The 25207-nt window shown below is 45.1% G+C and overlaps 1 protein-coding gene across 1 annotated transcript in view; it reads left to right on the top strand.

Moving 5' to 3' along the window:
- LOC309407118 (alpha-2-macroglobulin-like protein 1) overlaps positions 1 to 24992 on the top strand; it is a gene marked incomplete at both ends in the record, with an annotated part of 40916 nt that extends 15924 nt beyond the window's left edge. The window contains 24 exon segments of the mRNA XM_082002561.1: positions 581 to 686; positions 1245 to 1353; positions 1448 to 1673; positions 1874 to 2000; positions 2141 to 2228; positions 2230 to 2254; positions 2437 to 2488; positions 2724 to 2807; positions 3402 to 3464; positions 3467 to 3577; positions 4831 to 4912; positions 5010 to 5078; positions 5080 to 5161; positions 6545 to 6571; positions 6575 to 6622; positions 7393 to 7546; positions 9878 to 10068; positions 10467 to 10682; positions 12068 to 12148; positions 12842 to 12910; positions 13163 to 13265; positions 14452 to 14493; positions 22500 to 22606; positions 24777 to 24992. Coding sequence (XP_081858687.1) covers positions 581 to 686; positions 1245 to 1353; positions 1448 to 1673; positions 1874 to 2000; positions 2141 to 2228; positions 2230 to 2254; positions 2437 to 2488; positions 2724 to 2807; positions 3402 to 3464; positions 3467 to 3577; positions 4831 to 4912; positions 5010 to 5078; positions 5080 to 5161; positions 6545 to 6571; positions 6575 to 6622; positions 7393 to 7546; positions 9878 to 10068; positions 10467 to 10682; positions 12068 to 12148; positions 12842 to 12910; positions 13163 to 13265; positions 14452 to 14493; positions 22500 to 22606; positions 24777 to 24992 — 2478 coding nt within the window.
- Between the last annotated feature and the right edge of the window lie 215 nt (positions 24993 to 25207).

Genomic DNA, 25207 nt, shown 5'->3' with positions numbered 1-25207 from the left:
ATGTGTTCTTTCAGTGTGATGATGTCTTCTTCTATGAGGGTGCATTCAGTCCAATATTTCCACCTTGTGAAGCACAGGCCCTGAGAGTCTGAGTCCCATTCAGACAAAAGCAGAATCCATACTAAGTTGTGACCCAGTTCCCCATCAGTTTTCTAAGCCAGGACTGGTACTCACTTGTGTAAGAATGGTTGTATGAGAACAGCCAGTCAGATCTTTCCATTCTAAAACTGTGCAGAGATTTAAAGCTTAGAATTTTTTTCTCTTAAGTTTTTCATGAGATATATGGTATTTGTCTTTGGCTCATTGTTAGGGTTAGGTATATGAAGGACAGATTTTGTTGACATTTACTTTTATGAGGAGTAATAATTGGCCCCAGTATACCGCAGAAGCTGGTTTCCATTCCTCATACATTGCCCAGAGTCTGAGCCTGTAAGTCTATGCATATGTATGTAACAAGCAGCATTTTAAAGTGTTTCAGCTCCCACCAGCCCCCTTACGACACCTGCTATCATGAAATATTTTCAACATTCCTTGTTCCTGTCTCTTTATCACTGATTTACTCCCTTCACTGTTTTCCCAGAAATTGCGCATGAAAATATTAACCAATACTAGAATCAAGAAAACAGTTTCCTGTATACGACCAGGCTTTGAGAAAAAGATGTATTCTGGAAAAAACGGTGCTGTTGGTAAGGAATGGACATGTCCATCTTCTTGACTAAAGGGATTTTCTTCGCCCAGTTCTGGCCATCCTGCAACTGAGATGACTGACTTCCATCCTGTTGTGTTTCTTGTCTGTGTAAGAGGAACAGAGCTTGTGTCCAGTTCAATGGACCTGGTTTATAAATCATAGATAAAACCTCAAATTTCTGTGCTTTATTGGCTGTCCCTGTGTTCTGCACTCTTAACAGAAAATGTAGTATGGTCTCCAGCAGCACTTTCACAGATTATTTAAAAGAGTGCAGCTCCATTTGAGATCCACTTGTCTCCCCCTGGATCTGGACCAAACTTGCTGGATCTGTAAGACTGAGCCTCAGACTAAACTCCATCCAACTTTGTCTCCTTAAAGCTGTGTTCCCCAAAGATACAGCCACTATGTCAGATTTTCACTGAAAAGCCAACCCTGTCCACTCTTGTTCTGTGTCACAAAGCATTTACCGTTTGTGTTAGATTGCCTGTGAATGAAGAACTAATTTCACCTGTAGCTACGTATGCTGTTTTCTGAGGTATCACTTGCTTTTCTGCAGAAAATCATGTTGTCCATGGTGATTCTGCACCTCACTCTGATAACATAAAAAAGCCAAAACCACAGACACTTTTCCCAGAGATCTGGATTTGGGATTTGGTTTCTGTTGGGTTGGTAACAGCCTCTACCTGCCTTCCCCAGAGAGAGCCCTAGAGACTTCTGACTGCTTCTGAGCAAGTTCTCCTCTCCCTCTTCCTGCTGTAGGGACAAGGGGCAAGCACCTCTTCAAGTTGCTGTACCTGACACCATCACAGAATTGAATGCCAACACTTTCTGTGTTGCTGACACTGGCTTTGGGTTCTCTCCTCTGACCACTCTTAGGGTTTTCCAGCCTTTCTTTGTAGATCTGTCTCTGCTGTACTCTGTGATCCAAGGGGAGACTTTCAGCTTAAAAGCCACTGTCTTCAATTACCTCGAGGACTGTATACAGGTGAGTATTCCCCCAATTACACACCTCTGTCGGAGCAAAAACTTGAGCCCAAAGGCAAACTATGAGATTCTCAGGATCCCTAGATACTGGCATCTGGGCCTTAATGCACAGCACTTCATGACCCATGGTGTTTGCTCCTTTGTGCACTACCTGGTACTAACACTATGCCAACGTATGCTTGTACTCCCCATCACACTCACATGCACACCACTGTCACAGAGACCCCAGAACTAAAGGTGGATGCTTGTCCAGGCTGCCGGTTCACCAGCTGCCTCTGCGCCAATGAAGCAAAAACCTTTGAGTGGAACGTGACAGCCACCAGGCTGGGTGAGGTTGAGCAGAGGGATGTGTGGCAGCTAGCAGGAGGAGGGATGGGATTTGCCTGCCTCTGCATGTCTGTTCCCAATGCACACACAAATGCCTGTCTGCTGCAAGTGCTCAGTGATGTGCCCCTGTTCTCCCTGCAGGCAAAGTGAATGTCACTGTGAGCAGCATGGCAGAAGATTCACACGATTTGTGTAATAATAGGATTGCTGTGACACCTTTGCAAGGAGAGAGACACAGTGATAAAGCCTCTGCTTGTGAAGTTTAGTCAGACCTCAGGGTGGAGAACACCTGCAGACAGTGGCTCGTCCCCTGAGGCAGTTAACAAAATTCTCAGAGGAAGTTTAGCCCCTTCTTCTTGGAAGCAGACAGGCCTGCTGATGCATGGCAACTTCCTGTCCTGCCTTCCCTATCTGAATTACTCTTTCTCTGTCTGCAGCCAGGAGGTGTCCTACAAGAGAAGACTCAAAATGCCTTTCTCTGTGCTGCAGGTATGGGACAAAAGTCCCTGACTGCTATTGATCATGACAGCAGGATGGAAGGGACAGGGCTACTGCAAATACCCAGAGGTGGGGGGAATTTGTCAGAGAGCAAGTGCTGGTGGCACCATCCCTGCCTGGGAGAACAACCACTATGGTTTGTCCTTGCCTATCTTCTACCTGGCAATGTCTCCTTGTGTGTGATACTTCTTCCAAGGGATAAACTTCTGGGTTCTGCTTTCCTCAGATAACACCGTCTCTGAAGAGTTCTCCCTGATGCTGCCTGCAGAAGTGCTGGAGGGATCTGGCCGAGCCACTTGCTCTGTGATTGGTGAGAAAGGCTTTCCCTGCTCTTTGGTCCCCGGTGGGACGAGCTTGCACAATGCTTTGGCCTAAATGATACATCAACCCACTTCCTTATGAGATAAACTGTAAGGCGTGCAATGCTGGCCTCAGAAATGTGGATCAAGTAGTCTTTTTCAATATTTACTCCTCTTATAAAGAATGATCCTGGGTGATCCCCAAGTGGCTGGAGAAGGCGGCACAAAATGGGATATCTCCTCTGATGTCTGTCACTGCCATCCACCTAAGTGAACCAAAACCATCCCTGCAGATTTCCACCTAGTTTGCCTCTATAATTCTTTTCCCTCCTTTATACTCCTTCAGGAATGACAGCTCTCTTCACCTTTCTTCAGATCCCCATAAGCTTCTCATTCCCTCCCTCTTCCCAGAACCATGCCGTCTTCCCTTTCTGTGCTGGACTAATCCAGGAAGGGTCAGCAGAAATCTTAATCACCTCCATTCAGTGAGAGGCTGGCTCTTTTCTAGGATCCCAGTAGAGTTTAGAGGAGGCAGCAGTCCCTTTGTTTCATACTGCTAATTTCTGTGCTTTTCTTTTCTCCTGCCCCTCCACCTCAAACTTAAGGGGACACCATGGGCCCAGCACTTCAAAATTTAGACCAACTGCTAGACATGCCCTTTGGATGTGGTTAACATGGTTCAGTTTGCATCAAACAAACAACTTCATACTCCAGTACTTGAATAAGCCTAAACAACTGGACCCAAAAGTTGAAGATAAAGCACTGAAATTCCTGAGAACAGGTAAACATTGTCCTCCTCCTTTCTGCTGCAAAATGGACGTGCTATAAATCAAGAGTGGTCTGGTGGGGAGGCGCAGAGCAGGAGTGGGAGCCCTGCAAGAGCTGTGACAAAGGAAGGTATCGCAGAGATAATAAGGGAAATGTCTCATGGAAGGAAAAGCATGTTTCTGAAGAGGCAGAACTTCCATCTCTGCCTGTTATTGAGGTACTAAGCCTGCTTTTTTTGAGAAGGCTGTGTGTAATTAATGTTTTCCATCATTATGTGATGCCTGTGGTTCGTTCCCTTATCAGTCTGAGGCAAAGTCCCTTGTGGAAATGGGGCACCAGCTGCTATTAACTGGAATAAAGAGTGGCCTTTGGGGATAGATAGAAGTTTGGTAGCTTAGTGTTTCCCCGTGTTTTAAGACACATATTTTGGGGCATGTCAGCTTTGTCCAATATAATCTGAATTTAATACAGTGCCAGTGTCTGTGTCTCATTTTGCAATGTGGGTCACATTTCAGCCCGACGGTCTTCTTTATCCTACTATGCTGCAAGACCAGCAGCCTCCCATGGATAGGATTTTACTCCCTCTCCTTTCCCCTTTCTCTCTTGTACTGCGAGTTGGGACAGGTATCTGGGAGATGGGGGCCTACCCAAGAGAATGGCGGCAGCAGAGAGGCAAGGTGGAGGGTAAACAATGAGGCTGTGTGGAGGGTGGAGGAGGAACAAACAGATGTGGACAGCGTTCTGCCCTCCGAGCTTAAACAACATGGCCTTGTTGCTTTCTGTATGTCCCATAGAAAGTGGTTTCTCAAGTCCCAACAGAACTAGCAGAAGTGCTGAAAAACAAACAGGGTTTCATATTGGCCCCTGCTAGGAAAAGCCTTCCTTCTCACTCCTACAGCTCTTTTTATTCACAGCCAGGTGCCCATGAGGGTTCCCTGGGGCACAGGGAGGCATGAGGTGTCTTAGCATATCACCGTTCTGCAAACCAGCAGGGCAGATAGATACCCACAGTACTTGCACGTAACAGCTCTAGCAATGCAGAGCGGCCGCACGGTGCAGTTCAGGGATGCTGTGCAACTGCTTCTGGTCATGCTGATGCTGTGGGATGCATGAGGAACTGGCGAGTGGTAGGTTTGCCTCCATGTCTCTGACTGTAGGACCTGGTGAATTCTCTTGCTGTGAAGTTCTCTCCCCACAGCAAGGATACAGTTTGAAATGCTACAGGCCCTCACACTGAGAATGATGTCCTGGCACCTGTCTTCATAGGTTACCAGTGTCAGCTGCTCTACAAACATGACGATGGCTCCTACAGCGCCTTTGGGAAAGCTGACAACCAGGGCAACACATGGTGAGTGAACAGGGTTGGTACTGTCATCCCAAACCTACTGTCCTTGCTGGTTCAGCTCGTGGCTGTGACATGGGATTCCTTTGTGCTCTGCTTACAGGCTGACAGCTTTTGTAGCCAGGTCCTTTGGACAAGCCAGCTCTCACATTTACATCAATAAGGATCATGTGTGCAGCGCTCTGGCTGCAGAAGCACCAGCTGCCCAGTGGCTGCTTCCAGAGTGCATGGAAGCTTTTCAACAATGACTTGAAGGTATGGTTGCCAGACATGGGAGTGGGAATGGAAGGAACACAGTGTTGCTTCTCCAGGCTCTTCCACTGTGCACAAAGCAATGTCCCCATGGCCTAGCACAGCCAAGGCAGCTTTCCAGAGCAGAATGAAAAAGTGTGACCTGAACCAGCAGGCATTTCCTCTATGTGAGGTTTTAATCTCAGCTAGGCTTTCTTCATTTTTACTCTAGACAAAAAGTATCATGGCTAATTGTGCCAGGCACTTCAAGGGCACAGGGAAAAATATTTTTATAATTTAGTGCTTGTCTAGAATACACTGGCTGGATTCTCCCTCTTCTCATGCCTTATGATGCACAATACTCTCAAGATAGGCTTGACTGTATAATAAATATGGGCTTATCTGAAGACACAATTGTCCCTCCACTGCCCACCAAGTATGACTTCTCCCAGAGCCTGACATCCCTAAAATGATCCCTGCAGCATAGCTGAAAATGCACCAAAGTCTTTGTGAACATGCCTTAGTGCTCAGGCACCAAACAGTGTGCATGCAATATGGCAATGCTTGCGTTCATTGTCTTTGCAAAGGTAAGAATAATTCAGACTGGTCAGATTGCAAAGTTGCCCATATTAAGTACAAGGCAAATTTATGAAAAAAACCCAGGCTGCTATTTTAGCAAAGCAAAAGGATATACTTTTTTTCTTAAAATTTGGATGCAGTACAAAATAAAACCAGAGTGTACATGCAGACTGTTCATCCTTGTCTGATTTCATTAACTTCTCAGCTTGGGCTTTTTATTTGAACAGAACTTTTTGTAACAGGTTTTGCCCCCTAACCCCTTTACACTTCAAAGTTTCTGCTATTCAGCGTGAATGATGCTTCTCAGCATCTCAGCCCATATTTCCCCCCTCATTTTAGATGTAGTCTTGTCTCATGTCTGAGGATGCAAGCAGAACTTTCCCATGAAGGAATGTCCTCTGATGAGAAAAGAGGCTCCTGCGAACCTGTTTACCCATACTAGCCTGTATCTTCTCACAGTCAGCTGAATTGTATGTAAACTTGCATTACTTCTTGTATGCAAATCTTGCATCAAAAAAACTTTGTTCACGTGTCCAATTGTAACATATTTAATAAAATAGCTTAACAGTTTGCTTCATGGCCCTCTGTGAGAATTCACTTAGGCTGTATGCACAATATGGCTCTGAGGCTGCCCTCAACACCAGACTTTCATGATATTCAGTAAGTGAGCCTTGAAGTGCTTTCCTTCAGTCCCCACATGTCGAAGAACGCCCATAGGCATGCTACTGTCAGTTATGCCATCCATAGGCAGTTTTAGTGGCTGTACTACGACAGGCAAGCAATGATTGGTTTTGTGCCTATGTAATGTCTTGTCTGTGTGACTTGCAGGGTGGTGTGGATGATACAATCATCTCATGAACAGTCTATGCCACTGCTACACTGGTGGAGCTCCATCTGGAGAAGAATGTAAGTCAGATCTGAACTCTTGCAGGGCTTGGGAGCATGCTAATCCTTCATTCCTCCCCAGGTCTGCCGTTTCAGGGAGTACCCAGCTTGAGTTGGTGAAAGGTTCTGTCATGTTCCACCTTTGTACACAATAAGCTCAATAGGAAATTTTTTACTTGGGTAAGGAGTTCGTAATATAAGTGGGCTGATATGCAGCAAAGCAGACCATCTGCCATCCCCAACTGATCTCAGGGGAAAAAATTGTCTCTGAAAATGACTCAGGGCTTGCAGGGAGAGGCAATAGTTTTCATTAAACTGACCAACATGGATAGAGGGGAAAAAAAAGACCACCTTCCAGCTATGCAACCCCCCTCCTCCAGACCTAAAATAAAAGCCGTGATCTTCAAGTTGAGTGTAGACTGTTCTGGCCAGGATGGGCTGATATTCCACACTTACTAGTACAGTTCTGAAAACAAAATTGTACCCCCTTGGGATCTGAGACCCACAGCATGAAGGTCTGACAGTTCTGAGCCAGCGTGTTAGCAGACACTTCCTATAGATGGATTCTCCAGCATATTAACAATCCCCTGTGCCAGTGATCCGTCCAGTCACATTTTTATTTTCAACCCACAGTGAGTGATGCTTTGTCTACTCCATGTTCCACAGCCCTGAAAGAGATGCTAGCACTGAAATACATCAAGGATGTAGCTGTGATACTTGAGGGTTGGGGATAGATTTTCACAACAAAAAGTGGTCAGAGGAAATTCACTGAGTTTGTATTCCTTTCTTAGGACACCATGATCAATAATGCCTTACATTGCCTCAAGAATGTAACACTAGATAAGACAAGCCTTTATGTCAAGACCTTGATGGCTTATGTCTTCACACTGACCAAGGACATGGAGATGAGAGAGCAGCTCCTGCATATGCTAGAGAAGGAAACTGGTAGGTTGTTGCTGTTTAGAAGAATTCAGGTTCTAGAGATAATACTGTGTTTAAGGCCTGATATCTGTAGGATTTAATTGCAGTGGTTTGGGAAATTAACTATTCTCAGATTGAGTTTTGTGTCCGAAAATGGTAATTTATTGAAGTTCTGAAAGTCTTTAGTTTTCTCAGACCCAGGAAACAATTTCTAATCAAAAGCAGCAGAGGTGATTCATGTTTAATTTGTGTGATCAAAGTACTCACTTGAGTTGTCTGCTCCCGTCATTCTTCAGCAATTCATAAATAGTACTGGAGATCTTGCAGAGGAAACTTGCCTCACCATGTCTATTCAGCTGCTAATCAGGACATTTACTTGCAGAATTCAAACCTTTTGGCTGCTTCCCCATTGCTGCTCAGGGTGGATGCATCTTTTTTGTTGTGCTCTTGAGCTTGGTTCTTCCTTTTGTCTCATCTTTTTTGTTGTGCTGTTGAGCTTGGTTCTTCCTTTTGTCTCTTCAACTTGGAAAAAATTGTATTTCTATCCTGAATGAGGATGCCAGGTGGGAGCTTCAAAGCATGTAAGCATATGGTTAAACAGTTGGTATCAATATTACCTGATTTGGCTCAAGTAAGTTCTTCCCCACATTTGTTCATCTGGCAGTATGGTGAGCTACATTGGGGACCGAAAAATAACACAGAAGTAAAAAGGGAGAGGATTTTTCAGCCTGACCAGCTATCAGTGCAGTTCACTGCATAGCCACTCAAGCTGCCCAGCTCGCTTCACAGGGTGGCTAGCGGGCAAAGTGTATGGAGTAGAATTGCACACGCTGAGTGCAATACATTTTCAGAGATGATGCTGAGAAAGTACATATGGAACAAGTGACTGGAGCACATCCTCATTGACATCCAGTCAGTCTGATGCTTCTAACTTACCAAGCACTTTGGAAAATGTTCCCTTAAGGCCCTAGGGCATGGAGCACTACAAACTGCCTATGGGTCAAGTGATAGTTTTCTTTGGCTCTTGCTTCCACTGATAATAGTTAGCAATGACTTGGCAAGAGCAATGGACTTGTAAGTGAGGGAAAGGTCTTGTTCTACATGTTTAAATGTGTCTGTGTTCTGCCTGCTGAGTCTGAGGGTGTGACTACAGCCACCAGCTTCAGCCAGTTTGCCTGCTGGAGAATCTCTGCCAGAGAAGATTATCTTCTGCTGGCTAGAGACACCTTGTGTGGCCTGGTGGCTGGATTTCTGTTAGCCTCACTAACAGGATTACAGTTGGATCTCAAACGGGAGTTTGGTGCTTTTTAAAGAATCAAGGTTAATCTGTAGGTCATCTGTAGCTGCATCTCCAAGACACCTTCCACCACTTCATAAAAAAAATTATTCTGCTTATGTCACCTTGGAAGTAACAAATCACAAATCCTCATGCAAAAACCTTCCCTTGTGATAAACATAATGAAGTAATACCAGTCTATAAAGTCCCTGAGCTAAATTCTAAAGTCTTTATGCTGGTTTTATGTATACAAGTGATTTTGTGATTCTCATTTCAAAAGTGAAAGTTTGTTCTGAAAACTGACTTTGAATCTAAAAGCATTTCAGGTTTTCACATTTGTACCATTGCAGAAGATGTCTACACTGGAACAATTAAGCTAAATTCTTAGCTGAATTTTGGTTGGTCCCCCACTATCGCTACAGTAAAACATTCAACCAGACTCAGGTGCATTCAGTGTCTGTGAGCTTGGACCACCGGTGGGAGCCCAGCTCTAGCTTAAATTGTCCTAGCCTATGCACTGCATAGTGAGGATGCCAACAACGTAAGGTGGGTAGTCTTGTTCCTCTGGTAGCCTGCCAGCAATTCTCCCTCAAAGAGTGACCAATTCTTGTACAATAGATACAACTGTCTGGAGTCCTAGAGCTATGCAGCATAGGGAGCCCTGTTAGACTATCCTAGGTAAATGTAGAAACAACAAAAATGCTGTAGCTTGAGGACATAGCTTTGAATATACACAGAGGTGAATAAGACTAGGGCTGTACTTTAAACAAAAAGACTCTATTCAGAGTCAATCAGTTGCTAGAGGAACTGTTTCCTAGAGGAACTGGTTGAGGATTTGGAGCCTGGATCTTTCTGTGTTTTCAAAGGAAGAAATAGAGCCTATCATAGATGGCTATCCCTTCAGAGTACAAAAACCCCAGGAGGGATTGGCTTCTGCACTCTGAGGTGCCCCAGAAAAGCACAGATATTTCTGATGGTGTACAGGGAATGGACAGTCCTCAAGAGGTACCAGGGCAGGAAAAGCTGATGTTCACAGGGATCTACTGTTCTTCTCTTCCACATCTTTCTCCCCCCATCAGCAGAGCTCCTGAGACCACACTCCAGTAGTAAAGAATCTTCTTCTGTGACTGAGACAGTAGCCTACATCCTCCTGGCTCATGTCTCCAAATCAGACTTGGTACTCATGGTACTCAATGAACACTCAGTGAGCAAGCTTGTGCACTGGCTCAGTGGACAAAGAAATATCTTTGGCGGATTTGCTTCCACACAGGTAAAAAGCCAGGGGAAGTTATGAGGGAAGGAGAGATATACGGTGCCTGGAATGATGTGCACATCTCTCATATGCATGTCACTCCAGATCCATCCTTTGCAGACAAGCATACATGAGCCCTGCTTGGGAATGAGAATGACACAGGGAAACTCTTTTTCTCTGTGGTGTAATTGGGATTACCCAGGGCCTGGCACTGCTAAACCCAGGGCTCAGAAGCCACTCTTTCTAGATTACAGAAGTCATCCTGTTGCCTGTGCACATAGTGGCATAGACCCTGCTTGTCTAAGAGTGTGAATCAGGGCCATGAGGTGTGTGGTTCTCCCTGCAGTGCCTGACTTAGTGTGCCAGATCTTGTACCGCATTTCTCCACAGCAAAGTGACTCTCTCCCTACCTTCAGGACACAGTTGTTAGCCTACAGGCCCTGGCTCAGTATGCAGCCCTGATTCCTTGGGAGATCAGAGATGTAAAGGTGACAGTGAAAGGCAAGGAGGTTTCTCCACTGGAGTTCTATGTGCATAGGAACAACAAGTTGGTCCTGCATCAGGCATCCCTCCTTTCAGTCCCAGGGATGTGCACAGTGCAGGCAACTGGCAGAGGCTGTGTCTCTGTACAGGTGAGTATACAAAAGGAACAGAGCTCTCAGATTTTGCCACTGACTTTTCAAGTGAGGTTTGGCTCTAAGCAGGCACTATAGCCTCAAATTCTGAGTAGAATTTGGCTTTCTGGACAGATTCATGTCAAACTTAATTGCAACCATCTATGGTATCTTCTCAGAAATGTCTCAGCTTTGCTGTCCCATGCTACAGAGTCATGTAATTGTTAAGAGGTCAGTAGATCTAAAGTCAGGGTTGATGAGAAACAGAACAGTACCTGCTTTTATATCAAACATATGTTGCTGATGTCACTGCTTCAGGAGCTGAGCACTATCTATCTTCTGATATAATATTCTTTGGGTTGTTATCACATGCAAGAGATGGGGAGTGATACAGGACCAAGGTCATCTTATCCTAGTACAACAACACAGCTGTTCCATCAGAAGAATACATCTTATTTTTCTGGCAGCTTTGACAGTGGTCTGCTTATGAGACATTCATGCAGCAAAAAACTGCAGGATCAAGTCACTCCCTGTGGAAACCTTTCTCGCTGGGTCACTTCTGTTCAGCTATCTCTTATGATGTTCACAGGGAATCTATAGGCAGTTTATAGACAAGAGGACACAACAATTATTTATTTCTAATGTATGTAGGAGGTAGCTAGGACTCATGCTACTTGGCTACACTTGAATATAGTTGATAAGCGTAAGACATCTGATTAGTACTTTATGGCCAGGCTGTAGGTCACTTGAGGTGGAGGAAGATTGGCCTATGCTGCTCTTTGGAGGAGTGTGATCATCCCTCTTGCTGAGTTGTTTTCTTCTGATTCTCTGCTCGCTCTTTTTTTCTTTCTTTCTTTCTCAAGTCAGCATGGAGCAGCTCAGCAGCCCTCAGAGCACAAAGCAGCATTCCCAAGAGCCAGCACTCCCCCTTTGGGGGACACTCAGCAGCCTGGGTTCAAAGACCCCTGAGGTGCATTCTCCTGCAGGATAAACCTCTGCTGGAACTAGACAGCAGAAACTCCAGTCCTTATCCACACTCCACTTGCCTGCATCTGTCTAGGATGAGTGTCTTGGTCCATATTCTCCATGCCTTACTGTCCTGAAAAAGAACAATGCCAACATTGCCACTCTCAATCTGTAACACCAAAGATCACTTCCACCTGTTGTAGAGGGCAGCATGAACATTAAGCAGAACACGTTTGCTACACAATGTGTCTCCAATGAGCAATCAGATGGGGGGAACTTTTTTCCCTTTTTCCCATCAGCTAGACAAGCTGCTGAGCTTTCACATCACTGTAGAGCAGGCCAGAGTTTGAAAGTGATCATTAATATCTCCTAGAAATGCTGTGATGCCTTCCATATCTCATGTGCTTCTCTCCTGCCTTTTTTTCTGTTATGTAGAGGACCGTGAGACCAGTAACATGGCCCTGGTGGAGGTGGAGATGCTGTCAGGGTTCATTCCTGTGAAGAGTTCTGTGAAAGAGGTAAGACTTTTTCCTCTGACCTTCCCTGAAGATATGAAAATCTATTTTCCAGATGTAGATCCACCAGAAATATCCAAACCTCTAAGAACTACTGAAGAATGGTAGCTACTATGAGGTTATCTTACTGCAAGTTAACTAAACTAAGCAAGTGCAGATATAGTGGGCTATTTCACAAGGCAACTTTCCACTTGCAGAACTGTGCAGCTTTTCATGTTCAGTAGTGAGGATCACATATGTGGCAAAAGGTTGGAGAGGAGCTGAAAAGCACCTAGTTAGAACCACCTGGGGTGCACCAAGACCCTTCACTGCTGCCGGTGCCATTTGTAGAGATATTCCATAAAGCAGTGTTGAATCCCACAGAGTTGTTCAATTACATATTTTAGTGTTCCAGGAGATAACGATGAAGATCCATCATATTCTTCTACTAACCATCTTTCCCTTTGTTAGCAGTGCTGAAAATAGGAATGCAGCTCAAGGACACTTGTTCCAAATCTGAAAAAATATTTTCTAAGGTTTTGTGAGCTCCCAACAAATCTCAGTGCCATTATAGTTGGGGAATGCAGGTCTTCCCTTGACTAGGCTAAGTGCTTTAGTCAGCAGTGGTTCACTGACAAATATCAAACTTGGTGTGCGACAACAGGGAATGCCAATGAGCTGGTGCTAACCAAGCTCATCTCTTGTCTTCCTATACAGATGGAGAATATATCCTTGGTGAAAAAGACAGAGATAAAACCAGACAAAGTTATAACCTACTTGGAAGAGGTAAGAGGAAGACCACAGGGAGCTGCCCATTCAAGTAGTAGCAACTGCAGTACTTTGCGTTGGAACTCTCAGAGATCAGAAATAGAAATCTCTAGGCTGGTCAAGTAGGCTAAAATTTTGGCAAAAGAGGAAGAGGGTGGAAGAACCTGGAAAGATGAGAAGGAAATCTCTGATGCAGAGGGAATAAAGTTGGTATGTAGGTGACTTTGAGACAGTCAGTGCATTTCTGCTTACTGCTAATCTTCTCTCCAGCTGGGTAAGACCTCTCTGAAGCTTAACATCTCAGTGGAACAAGATGTTGAAGTGCAGAATCTGAAACCAGCAACAGTGCATGTCTACAACTACTATAAGCCAGGTGAGATTTCACTGGCATAGGCAAAGAGTAACTATTATACCCCCCACTCAGACACAGTTCTGTCTTATGCCCCTTTTCCCTTTATCTCCCTTATTTCAGTGCACTTCCTCCTGCAACTCCAAGCTTGGGTTTCCTCTGTACAAAACTTCTACGTTCAAGTATGAGAATCACTTTCTTTTCTGTTCTTGAGATAAGACTGCCTGGCACTATGATTATGTTGTGGTGTATATGTGTTCAAAATGACTGTATTTTTTTACTTACTCTATCTTCAAGCTACCTCTCTGTGGAAAGAAAGCTTCTCTGTCAATTTACCATGTCTTTTCCTGCTCCTTAGCTCTCTTGAAAATACTTAAATATTTATTTAAAATCTGTGTTACATACTGCAACCCTGATCCATCAGAAGGCAGAATTTAGTTCTATGTTTCACATATAGTGTAATAAATGTATCATCCATTGGGTGCTGCCATGTCTCAGAGGATAATAGGAAAATAATTTTTTACTGTTTAAAGATCTAAATAAACTATCAGCAGACAGAAGAGAGATCTTGAAGTCATTTTGAGTCTCTAATTATTTCATGCTCAGTATGAGCCAAGTCAGCAGATGGAATATTAAGAATTATTTAAAAAAAAAAGAATTTGAGAACCAAATGGAAAAACTACCACTGGAGATTTAGCAAGTAGCACCATAGGCCTGCATGTTGTATACTGAATTCCATTCTTGTTCTCCTTTCCAAACCACATCAAGAGGAGGAGACTTCTTAATCCAGCCTTTACAGAGCTAAATATTGTCACCTAATCTGCTTTCTCTTTGCTATTCCATCCTGTGCAAGAATTTTTGTGCGTAGTACATACAATTTAAAAATTGTTACCTGACATGAAAATACTAATTATCAGCAAAAGCCCAAGGTTATCAGGACACGCTACTGAAACTTTCTCTATTTACAAAAATGTCCTTGCATTAGAAGGCATAACAATGCATGCAAGGGTCTTTTACAGCTGTATGGGAGACATGTTGGGGAAACAGACTGCTGGTCTGACCCACTGTAGACATTTTTCTGTTCCTGCATTCACAGTCTGAAGAGTAAAAAATTAAGGTAGTGGGATGGTTGTGTTAAAAAGTAAGAAGCTTGGAATTACCCTACCATGCAGTTCTGCAGCTCACCACCCTTTTTCTTTTGCTTCTGCAGATGACCGCACAGCAAGAGAATATGTTTTCCCTTGCAGTTCAGGTTAGTGTTAACAGGCTTCCAAGGTGGGAACAGCTAAAACAGAGCAGAGGACTGGAGGTAAGCAAGCAAAGCAGCCCACCTGTGTTCTGTATTTAAGTAAGTCCATCATGTGGTATAGAGCCGCCTTGTACTGCAGGTTGAATTGGGATCTATGGTACTAGTTGTGGGCACAGTTTCTAGTCCAGGTACAATCTCAATGCAGATCAAGGCTTGAGCGTACCACGAAAGGTTAAAAGGATATACTTTTATTTCATTTCCATACACTCCTCACATGTGCAATCCTAGCAGCATTCCCACTAACTGCGACTGGAAATGCCTATGTCAATGACAAAAAGATTTTGCAACTCATCCCCTAAGATCTCTTAGTCCCTAGATATCTTCCTAAAAAAAATCAGGCACTTTGCCTTTTCTTGCTCTTTCTTTCCACAGATGTGTCGAAGAAGGGTTCCTATTACAATGCCCTGGTTCTGCAACCAATAATCTGAGTTTCCTGCTTCCATAAGGAAAACTTAATTTCTCTGGCTCTCCTCATCCCTGCTGTGTTGGATGCACCCTGTTTCCTTTCATCTAAGCCCTAAATTTCTATGTGAAACCTGGCCTGAAGATACACAGTAGTTTGGGATCATAAATGTGAAATAAAGTATGTGGAACCCAGAAAGAAGGCAGTGACTTGACAGTTGATGAAGTCTGCACAGATTTTAATGCCTGAAAAAGAGAGAAACATTACTTAGGTCATGGTTACATACTTTGCTTTTGGTCACCATAGTAGCTTCACTCTTCTTCCCCTCCTTGAGTCCCATCTCTGGGCTGACTTCTCAGTTGAGTTAACAAAACAGTTTGTCTGCAACCGAACTTGGTGAAACACTGGCACAGGTTGCCCAGAGAGGTGGTAGATGCCCCATGCCTGGAAACATTCCAGGTCAGGTTGGACGGGGCTCTGAGCAACCTGATTTAGTTAAAGGTGTCCCTGCTTATTGGAGGGGGGGGTTGGACTAGATGATCTTTAAAGGTCCCTTCCAACCCAAACTATTCTACAATTCTATGAAACCCCAAGCAAAAAAAGGCATTATCAACCCTGATCTGGTTCATGGTCCTGTGAATCACCTTTCTGTCACAACTGAAGAGTAAGAACAGGCAAGGAAAAGCTAAGGGAGAACTACTTTACCAGTTCTTCCAGACAGAAAAGGACTGTACAACAGTGCCTTATGAAGGGAGGTCACAAGAACAAAATAACATCCCCTCCAAATTCACTACATGTTGTGTGGCCTCTTGTTTGTTTCCATTTCTTATGTCAAGCAGGAGTATTTTAGAAACTAAACAGGGGCATGATCCTGCAGATCTCACTTTCAGATCCCAGTTCCATTTGATCAAGAGCTCCAGGATTTTTTTTTCAATGCCTACTGCTTTAAAAGCAAGTCTGCCAAGCCATACAAAAGAAGGGTTAGATCTATACGTGTTTATGGAGCTATTTTTTTATGGCCTGTGCTTCCTTTTTTGGAAGAAATAGCATTATGAGGCAGTGATGGTCCCTGTGTCATGCAGGACATGCAAAGCTAAAGCTGCTGTAGGTTTTAATGAGGTTTAATGCAAACGGAAGACATTAATAAATGTTACTATGTAGTGAACTGTCTAAGATCTTCCTGAGATTATGGCAATTTCACCTTCCTGATGACAAAGCAAATAATAGAGTATTGATGTCCTTACAGCTTCCTGTATATACCTGTCTTGCAGAAGAGGATCAAGCAGCTAGCTAAGACAACCTCAGAAAGCCAGCAGATGAAGAACATGTGCATATACTATGGATATAGGCCAAACTAATAACTTGTGTAAATGACTCCAGCATGTCACCACCTTGTAGTGCCAGGACTGGAGTAGTACGTAAATGTTGTCATAGGTCCTGCACTGCGGGCGTGTTCCTGCAGCTGGGACTAGAAAAGGACACTCCTCCCTCAAGACACAGGCTGAGAAACAAATGATGCCCAAAAGATATGAGCCTGGAAGATGAAAAAAGGGCCTGTGTGTCTGAGAGAGACCAGGACTTGCAGAAGAGCCTGTGGGGCTGTCACAGTCTAGCTAGGAGGAGTGGCAGAGGCAGGCAAAGACCTTTCAATCCATATCCCACCTGTACGGTTGCTCCAACTTTGGACCTGAACTCAGCTGGAGACAGCAGAAAAAAGATCCTGTATGTGTTTGACTGCACCTGCAAATTCACCTCTTCTGCCAGGTAGGGGGCTTCCCCAGCACCTTTACTGATGGTGACTGAAAACTGCAGTGTGGGTGAATTCCCTCTGCACTCACCAGCTCCTGACTTACTGGGAAAACAGCCTTGGAATCCAAAAAGAATGAACACTAATTATGTACCCTGGCTGTGAAAGAGGGTGATGACAGCATCACAGGCTGAGAAAGAATGGGACATAACTTGATAATACTTTTAGAGCTCTGAACAGCACCATATAAAGGAATAATAAAAAAAAAACAACTCCAAACAACCAACCAACAGTGGAAATTCTGCTTACCTGACTAAAACTAACCAGTTCTGACCAAGGAACAAAACCTCTTCCAACCATTCCTCTCTGTCCCTCTCCATCCCTCTTGGAAGTGGGGATCCTGCAGCAGAGGGGGGAAATGATGAGAGAGCAGGAGAGGGGGAGGTCAGGGACCTGGGTTAGGTGGGCTGTGTGTGGAGGTAGGATGGGGAAGAGAGATCAGGCCCTCTTGTGTGAGTGGGGACATTGGGATGGAGCCCTAGGTGTTGGGGAACCCAGAGGCAATGCAAAACCTTTCTTCACCCACCGTATAGCCACCCCTGCCCATGTAGCCCACCTCCTCCTCTCACAGACTCAGTTGCCAGGCTTCCCTAAGACCTCTGCCTGGTCTCAGTGTTCGTGTCTTCACCACCACCCTGCACCCCCACTTCCCACAATCCCTTCCCTCTCATTCTCCCATACTTCATTTTCTCTTTCCCTTCATCACCTGCACCAAGATCCTCTCTCTCTCTTAGGGTGTCTCCTTCTGCTCCAAGACCTGCTAACACTCCCATGAAGGCTCCAGCCCACCCGCTGCTCCTGGGACACTGACTCCTCTGCCCAGTAATGCTCCTTGTCAACGCCTACATGAAGCTGAGGGGCAAATATTCCTAGTTCTCTGCTTCCCCTTCACACTGCCCTGCTCCTCCACTGCCCACACTGCAACCTCAGGTCCGAGCCCCCATTGCCCACATGGCCTGCCTAAACTGCTGCCAGAGCTGCTTGTCCCAAGCACTTTTGTTCCCAAAAACCTCCCTGCCTTTTCCAAAATTCTCTGCCTGCCCAAGCATCTGTCCACTCCTGTGTTTCCTCTCTCTTCACTTTAATGGTTGGCAAGTCCATCTTCCCCTAGTTGACCTAACCCTCCTGTCCGCTGCATATGCCTCTTTCCCATTTGTGCAAGAGCCCTGCTTACTCTTCATGTTGTTTTCTATTCTGCTTTTGTCTTCTGTTACTTTGTATGTGTCCCCCTTAGGCAAAGAAATTTTTCACGCATAGTGTACATATCTGCAGTTAGTGTCATTGTCATCTCTCCCTCTGAATTTTAATGGGCCCCTTTTTTTTTTTTGTGCACCCAGGCATCCTACATTGAACTATAAGTTCAGTCCTAACTTACACCTTCTTTTTTATTGTCTTTTATATCTTCTGCCACTACTCAATGTACATCTTTTTTCTGTAAACAATCAGAAATTACTTTATCTCTAGGTGTGATTTGTGGTATCACTTTCCTTCCCCCCTCCATCTTTTTGGAAAAATGATGGGCCAGTCATATAGCAATGTATGGCCCTTCCTGTTTTCTCTAAGGATCATCATCTGCCTATCTTGGACTCTGACTTAGATGACCACTTCCCATAAAACTGGGTTCAGTTTTCCCATTTCAGCTACCCATGCCCAGGCCTTCTGGATGGGTCATTCAACAGCCTTAGTCACTGTGCTTGTTTAGACTCTGGCAGCACAGTCCCATCCTGTTAAGTCATTAACTCAGATGGCTAATCCTTAGTACTACTAAAAAAATGCAAGAGTCTGAGGAATTTCAGGATGCAACACGTGCAACAGGAGAGTAGAGTGTATGCAGATGGCTCATCAGGTTATGCAGTGCCATTAGCAAGGTAGCACACGTAAAAGGTGGTGTACTAGCTAAGAAAAAATGGGTACTAGCTTTATCGAGCTGATTACCAAGGGAGATGTTACCAGGGCAGTCATGTTATAAATATGAAGTAAGGCTGTGAAGCCAACAAGCTCAGGACCAATGGAGAAAAAGTGAACAAGGTGGGCTGTGTATTTGGGAGGTGATGATGCTCCTAAGGGGGAAGTACCTAGGAGAGAAAAAAGAGGGAAAAGGGAATATAAAGTGAAGCAAACCATGTGACCAGGGTTGTTTCAGAGATCCCTTTGTAGCAGCCCTTTGCCTGATCAACACAGCTTGCAAGAGGACTGTAATTTTTGACAATTTTTTCTCTGACCATTCAGAGCAATCTGTCATAAAGTGGGCAAGGCCAGCTCTTCCTCCCCTACTTGTCATTGTTCTTCGGCCTGTCCAGTAGGGACAGGAAAAAAGGAAAATAAAAATCTTACAGCAGTGTCTAACAGGCATTTAGGGGAGGTAGAAAACCTGAGGACCCAAGTGATTCTGTGGACAACTGGTAACAAAAAGAGGACAGGGCAGAGTTCAAGTGAGCAAAAATATGAAGGAACTGGAAGGGGCATCCAAGGAGTGTTCCCCTAACATTGCACCTTCCCAAGACATTGTGGGAGTCAATAGGTACTGTTTGACGGTGCTCTGCCTATGGAACAGAAAGGACAAGGCAGCAAAATGGGCCCCACAGTCTCCCAGTTGCCCTCCTGGCAAGTTTCTTTCTCTGAGTATTTGGGCTGGACTGAAGGAGCTTCAGGAGGAAGGTCCTCTAATCTGATTGAATTTCAGAAAGGGAGGTTAAAAATAAATAAAAACTGAAGTCTGTAACCCAGTGTGCTCTTTGTGCCCATGAGCCAGGCTCTCCTGCCTCTAAATGGACATGTGTCAAGGGTCTATTTTACAGTTTATATCATCAGGTGATCATGAGATTAGATCTAAATAGAAACAGGCCCAGCAAGGTTCCTCTCCTCCTGATGATAGGGAGTCCTGCCACCTTGTGCCTGGGTGGGGTAAGTAAGTAAGTAAGGAAATGAAGTGTGTGAAATGTGAATACAAACAGATGTTTCCAGGCTGTTGTTTCAAATCAGATCGATGTTGTTCAGCTGCATATGAGAGGGGCTGAGGAAGCAGGAAAACCAGAGAGTTGAAAAAGAGCTGCTGTGCAGCAAGCTTCCTTAAGATAGGAGTGTACAGTAGAAGTCAGTGAAGTCTTTGCCTCTTGGAGCAAAAATTAGGGAATGGGGTAAGTGGCTAGTCTGTGCTGGGTGAGAAATCTGAAGCTTGCTCAGTTCTGCTGACTGCAGAAAGGTGCTCCCTGACCTTGGTAACATCCATAGGAATCAACTTCCAGTCCAAGAAAGGAACCTTTGTTATGTGTAATCAAAGTTGGGGTATGAGTAGCTGGCAGAAGGCCAGGAGACTTCCTCCCATCACCTCACCACAGCCACTGTGTGGGTCTTGGTTGCCCAGATGGCCTGGAGGCAATTGGGAAACTTCGTGCAAAGTTTTGCAGCTTCAACCTGCAAAAAAAAGAAGGTCCTGAAGAACACAGTACAGGAAGCAGCTAACAGGCAATCTGGTAAGTACCATTTCAGATAGCAAGGGATTTTTCTGCAAAAAATAGCTCTTAAAAAGAGTGGGAAGTAGGCTCCTTAAAAAGAGGAGGACCCCAAATGGATTCTGGCTTTGTTAGGAAGCTGTTATAAAAAATAAATAGCATACTTAAAATCTACATATGAAGAAGACTGTACAATGAAAAGGAAGGGATCTGTTGAAGTGTTCATAAATCATAAAGGTTTGATGAGTATGGCTTATGAGGTCCTTTGTGGTTATCTGCCAGTACTGTGCAAACAGGACTGAAACACAACACTGCTTCTAGTGGCTGCAGAAGAGATCAGTTTCCTAGGCTTTCACAGAACCTCTGCAATGGTCATGCAGAAAACTGCAAGGAGCCCTCATGCAGAGAGAAGTCAGGACACAGGACAAGTGAGTTGTCTATATACTGTTACTTTGACCACCTATTTGTGCTTAGATAGGTAGAATATCTGTGGGTATTAAGCCCTGGTAGAATATTCCGTCTCTAAGTGCTGGTAGAATATTCCGTGGATATCTGCCTGAAAGTTTGACTTGGAAACCAAAAGCACCGAGCTGTCTCAGAAAAAAACTCTCCTTCTCTCTCCAAAAAGGAGTAAGGTTTGGGAGTTCCTGGTCACCAAAACCTCTCTCCTGATTTCTCACTTGCAAACTCTCCTGGAAGCTTGGACACATGCCTTCTTTCCTGACTTATGCATATTAGCATATGCTCAACTAACATGCTCCAATTTGGAGACAGTGCAATGTGCTGTCAATCTCCCTTCCTTATTTCTCTGACTTTTAGCACCCAGAACAGCAAAGAAAGAAGCACAAAACTGTAGAGCTGTAGTTTGGAATGGTAAGGCTTGTTACTGGAGACTGTTGGACAAGATACAGAGTCTAGGGTTTATCCCAAGGTTTTCTCTCCTTTTTGGGGTAGACCATGACCTAGATTTTTCTCTTGAAGCTGCAGGACAACAGGCTTTTAAAACAGCTACCACTGAGAACCATGTAAGACTTCATGGATCAGTCTCATGATCTGTAGTGTCTCCACAGAAGGTAAGCATACTTGTAGACTTGCATGTGATGGCTTGCTAATTTTTAACCTTATTCTATAGGTTAGTTTTCTACCAAGCTCAAATAGCTGCATCAGGGTGTTTGTATCAACCCACAGTTAAATCCAAGACATGGAATAGCTGAACAAGTAATTTTTGAAGCATGCTTGGATTTCCTTTGTGAACGTGGTTTGTTTCAATTTAAGTGTAGAGGCCCTGGAATGTGGCTTATCGTTGACATACAAAGAGGTTTCTTTCCTGAGAAAAGTCTAAAACTTGTGACTTTCTGTGTTGTCAGTTCGCCGCACAGTGGGCTTATTCTCTCTTATGTTGATAAGCAATGTAGTTGATATTGTCTTGATGGCCAGGCCTAGCAACATCTGGAAGTAGACTGATATGTATCAGGTTTTGTTTGTTGACCTGGTTTTCCTTTCATATGCAGTTCACATCTTAAAGGTGGTGGTGGTAAGTGTGCCTTCAGGGTACTGCAGGTAACTGACCCCTGGTGCTGGCTCCTCACACACAGACAAAGCATTCTGATTTTCTCTTTATGTGCTCCAACTTCCCCATCACTACAGGGAGCAGAAAGGTGGCTTGGCATGAATTGACCTGTTTTTCTGAGAGAAAGATGAAGAGGCATGTGGTTGCAGCCTCTCTACTTCCTCAGCTTGGAAACTTGGAGAAGCCTTGTAACGGTATGAAGTGCAGACTCACACTAGCATCAGTCATGCAGGAAATAAAATGTAGGCAGTGATATGGGAGAGGTGGTGGTATATAAACACTTGTCTGAAATGCAAGGATGGACAGGTCAGAGGAAGACTTAGAAGCTAACACAGTCAGATGAGCTTTTGCTCAGAGACAGGACAGAATGGCAGTTAGACCCTGGGATTGTCATGATCATCTCCTGTCCGGCTTCTTCCGTCTGGAGGTGGTGATGGGTCAGATTGGCCAGGGCTAGCAGGAGGCTGTTGAAGAGATCTAGTGATGTTGGTGAGGCTGTGGATGGCCTGGTGTCTATGTGCGGGAAGGTATGGGTACCAAAAGCAGAGATCTGGGCAGCCTGTAAGTACATTGCAGTGAGTGCAATGTAGACTTATCCCACATTCCCAGCTTACTGGGACATGTCATGTCAACCTTTTCTCTGAGCAGGAAGTCATCCCAGGCTTGGAGGTTGGCCCGAATCGGATTTCTGTCTCCCCTTGCACCTCCATGCTATAGACCTAAGGATGGCAGCTGAGGCTGAATACATGGTTGCCATGTTCCCTGACAGCGTGTATGAGAACTCCAGTCTTCCCCACCACAAGAGAAAGGGGTTTCCTTCTGAGGTATCTGAAGGTGATGGTCTCACTTCCACACTGAAGTGACTGAATGAGTGTGGGAAAGGGAAAGAAGGCAAATGCAGATGCACAGGGTCAGACGTCCATTTATATGCTTGTACTATATGAATCTGTACGGCACACTATACAGACTCATCTTTATGCTAAGCCGCGCTGTTTACTCATCTGTGTATGAGGTTCATTTGCTACCACTGTCTTCCTGATAAATTAGAAAAAAATGTGAATTCAGAAGGTGCACTTCTCCTGCACGGCCACTGAGTGTCACCGTCGCTCCGTGGCTTGCTCTGCAAGATGCCGTTTCTCCAGCAAAACTACTTTGCTAAAATGGGTTGTAAAGGCGTAGCTTGCTGAGAAGCCCAGAGCTGAGAAGGTCTGCACGTAAAAGGTGAGCAGGCGATGCTACGTATGAAACGAATCACGGCTTATATCTAGGCATAGTGCTTGACAGGTTTCCAGCCAGTTCCTGGAAGCCAGTGTCACAAACTGTAGCATGAGCCACAGTGACAATGATTACAGGATGGAACAAGTGCTTCATGAAGAGACACTAAAAAAACTGGGAATCTACCATGTGGTGAGCAGAGTGAGTAGATGGGGGTTGACATTTACAAAAATAATGAAGGCGGTGGATAAAGTGAATGGAAAACTGTTCTTCACCAAATCTTTCCATGGCAGACTCGGAGCATGTGATAAAACTTATTGGTAATGAATGTAAAACAAACAGAAAAGGTACTTTACACTATAAGAGCCTACTGCTACAGGAGTTATGGGAGCCAACAATATCAGCAGGTTCAAAAAGCTCATAGACAAACTAATGGAACACCAGGCAACACCAAAGGGAATAGGCTGTCATGTATCCTCCACCATGCTTGTATGTGTAAATCCTCAAATTCTCTTTATCGATTCCAGCATCCCTCCCCTTGAAGCATCCCCTAGTAAGTACTAAAGCCTCTTTATCGCAGTGGTTCCCCCTAGCAGTATTGCAGTAGTTCTCCTCCGCCTCCGTTTGCAGAGATGCCGGAGCGAGCTTCCTCCCTTGAACCGACTTCAGTGGGTTTTGCAACAGGGACAAATGGCTTAGTCGTTCATCCAGTCGTTGAGGGTTTTAGGAGTGGTTGATTCACAGGGATTACGTTGGCTGGGTTCCCGCCTTGTCATTGTTCCTTTGATCACTATCTGACCTTCACCTTTATTTTGAATAGCCTTAAATATCTCCTATAGCTTTCTTTAAAGAGAATCAGCCAGACCTGAATTAAAAAAGAACCTGTAGCATCTAGAGCAGGTGTGTTTGGTCACAGCCCAAACACTCTCCTGTACGGTGTGTCTTGCTGCTTTTCAGGCAGCAGCAAATATTACTCTGCGATTCTAAGTCAACAGGATTGGATCTCCTGTCCAGCACTTTCATTACTGAGCCAGATGCAATGTTCTTGCAATACGAAGCTCAGACATGGCATTTGCAGGAGAATTTATGATACTCATAGCTTCAGTGGTGCTTGAGTTCCTATACATGTAGATGGTGTATAATTCGTTTCTGTTTGTCTCTTGCTTTTTTCCACCCTTCCTTGGTGCATGAGCTGTCACCCTTAAAGGAAGCTCACCAGCTCTCGTCAAGATGAGCCACTGGTCTGACCTGATAGGGTATTTCTTGTGTTCTTAGAAACAATCATGCTGACTACAACACTGTCGTTAGAAATGAGTACGTTTACCTTAACCGACCACTCTTATTTAAGCCAGGCAACTCACAGAAGAACTGATGTTCTTACAAGGGAAGCAAGGCTCAAGTGCCTATACAGTACAGTGCAGTGCAGCTTCTCTTCTAAAAGTTACCAGCAAGCTCTTGCATTCTGGTTTCTTTACCCTATTTATGCAGGTTTCCACTGTGTACCTCCACATGTGGTCTGCATGACCTGGACAGAAAACCTCCCAGGCACCGTTATTACCACTGTGTTCTGTTTGTTCATCAAACCTTGCTCCAGTTACTAAGACAAACATTTTATAACCTACATAAAACTACTAATGTTTAACAAGCTTAACTGGTCTCCAGAAGGACCGATTGCAAAGCGCAGAGGGCAGCGGCTCTGAGCGGCGAAGAGCACTCTGCTGTGCAGCCAGGTTGTGGTGCTTACCAAGATCTTGACCCCTTTGCCCCTTTCCCCTGCAGGCCCGGCAGGAGGCCGTGACGGAGATACCGAGCCGCCCTCCCCGGCTGAGCAGGGCGGGACCCCGCGGCCTCGGCCAGGCCCGGACCGGCCTAGCCGTTCCCGCCAGGGTCTGCACCCGCCTCCCGCCAGGCCGCGACTGCCGTCGCCCGGGCAACGGCAAGCGGCGCCTGGGGAAGGGTATCACGTGCCCGGAAGCGCCTCGAGGGAGGAAGTGACGGAGCAGCGGGGAGCCCCAGAGGCCAAGATTTAAAAAAAAAAAAAAAAAGAAAAAAGGGGGGGCGGAACCCGCTGGGGTGCGGCGCGGGAGTGTGCGCCCCGCCCCCGCCGCCCCGCCCCGCGCCGGACCCTCCCGGGGCTGCCCTGCCAGGCCGCGGCAGGCCCGCCGGGAGCCGCCGCGAGGTAACGCCCCCGGCCCCGCCCTCCCCCAACA

This window comes from Phaethon aethereus, assembly GCF_964289735.1.
Source record: "Phaethon aethereus genome assembly, chromosome: 1".
In the NCBI taxonomy this organism is placed as follows: Eukaryota; Metazoa; Chordata; class Aves; order Phaethontiformes; family Phaethontidae; genus Phaethon; species Phaethon aethereus.
Note: the sequence above shows the minus strand (reverse complement) of the source record. Positions and strands in the feature narration are given on the sequence as shown.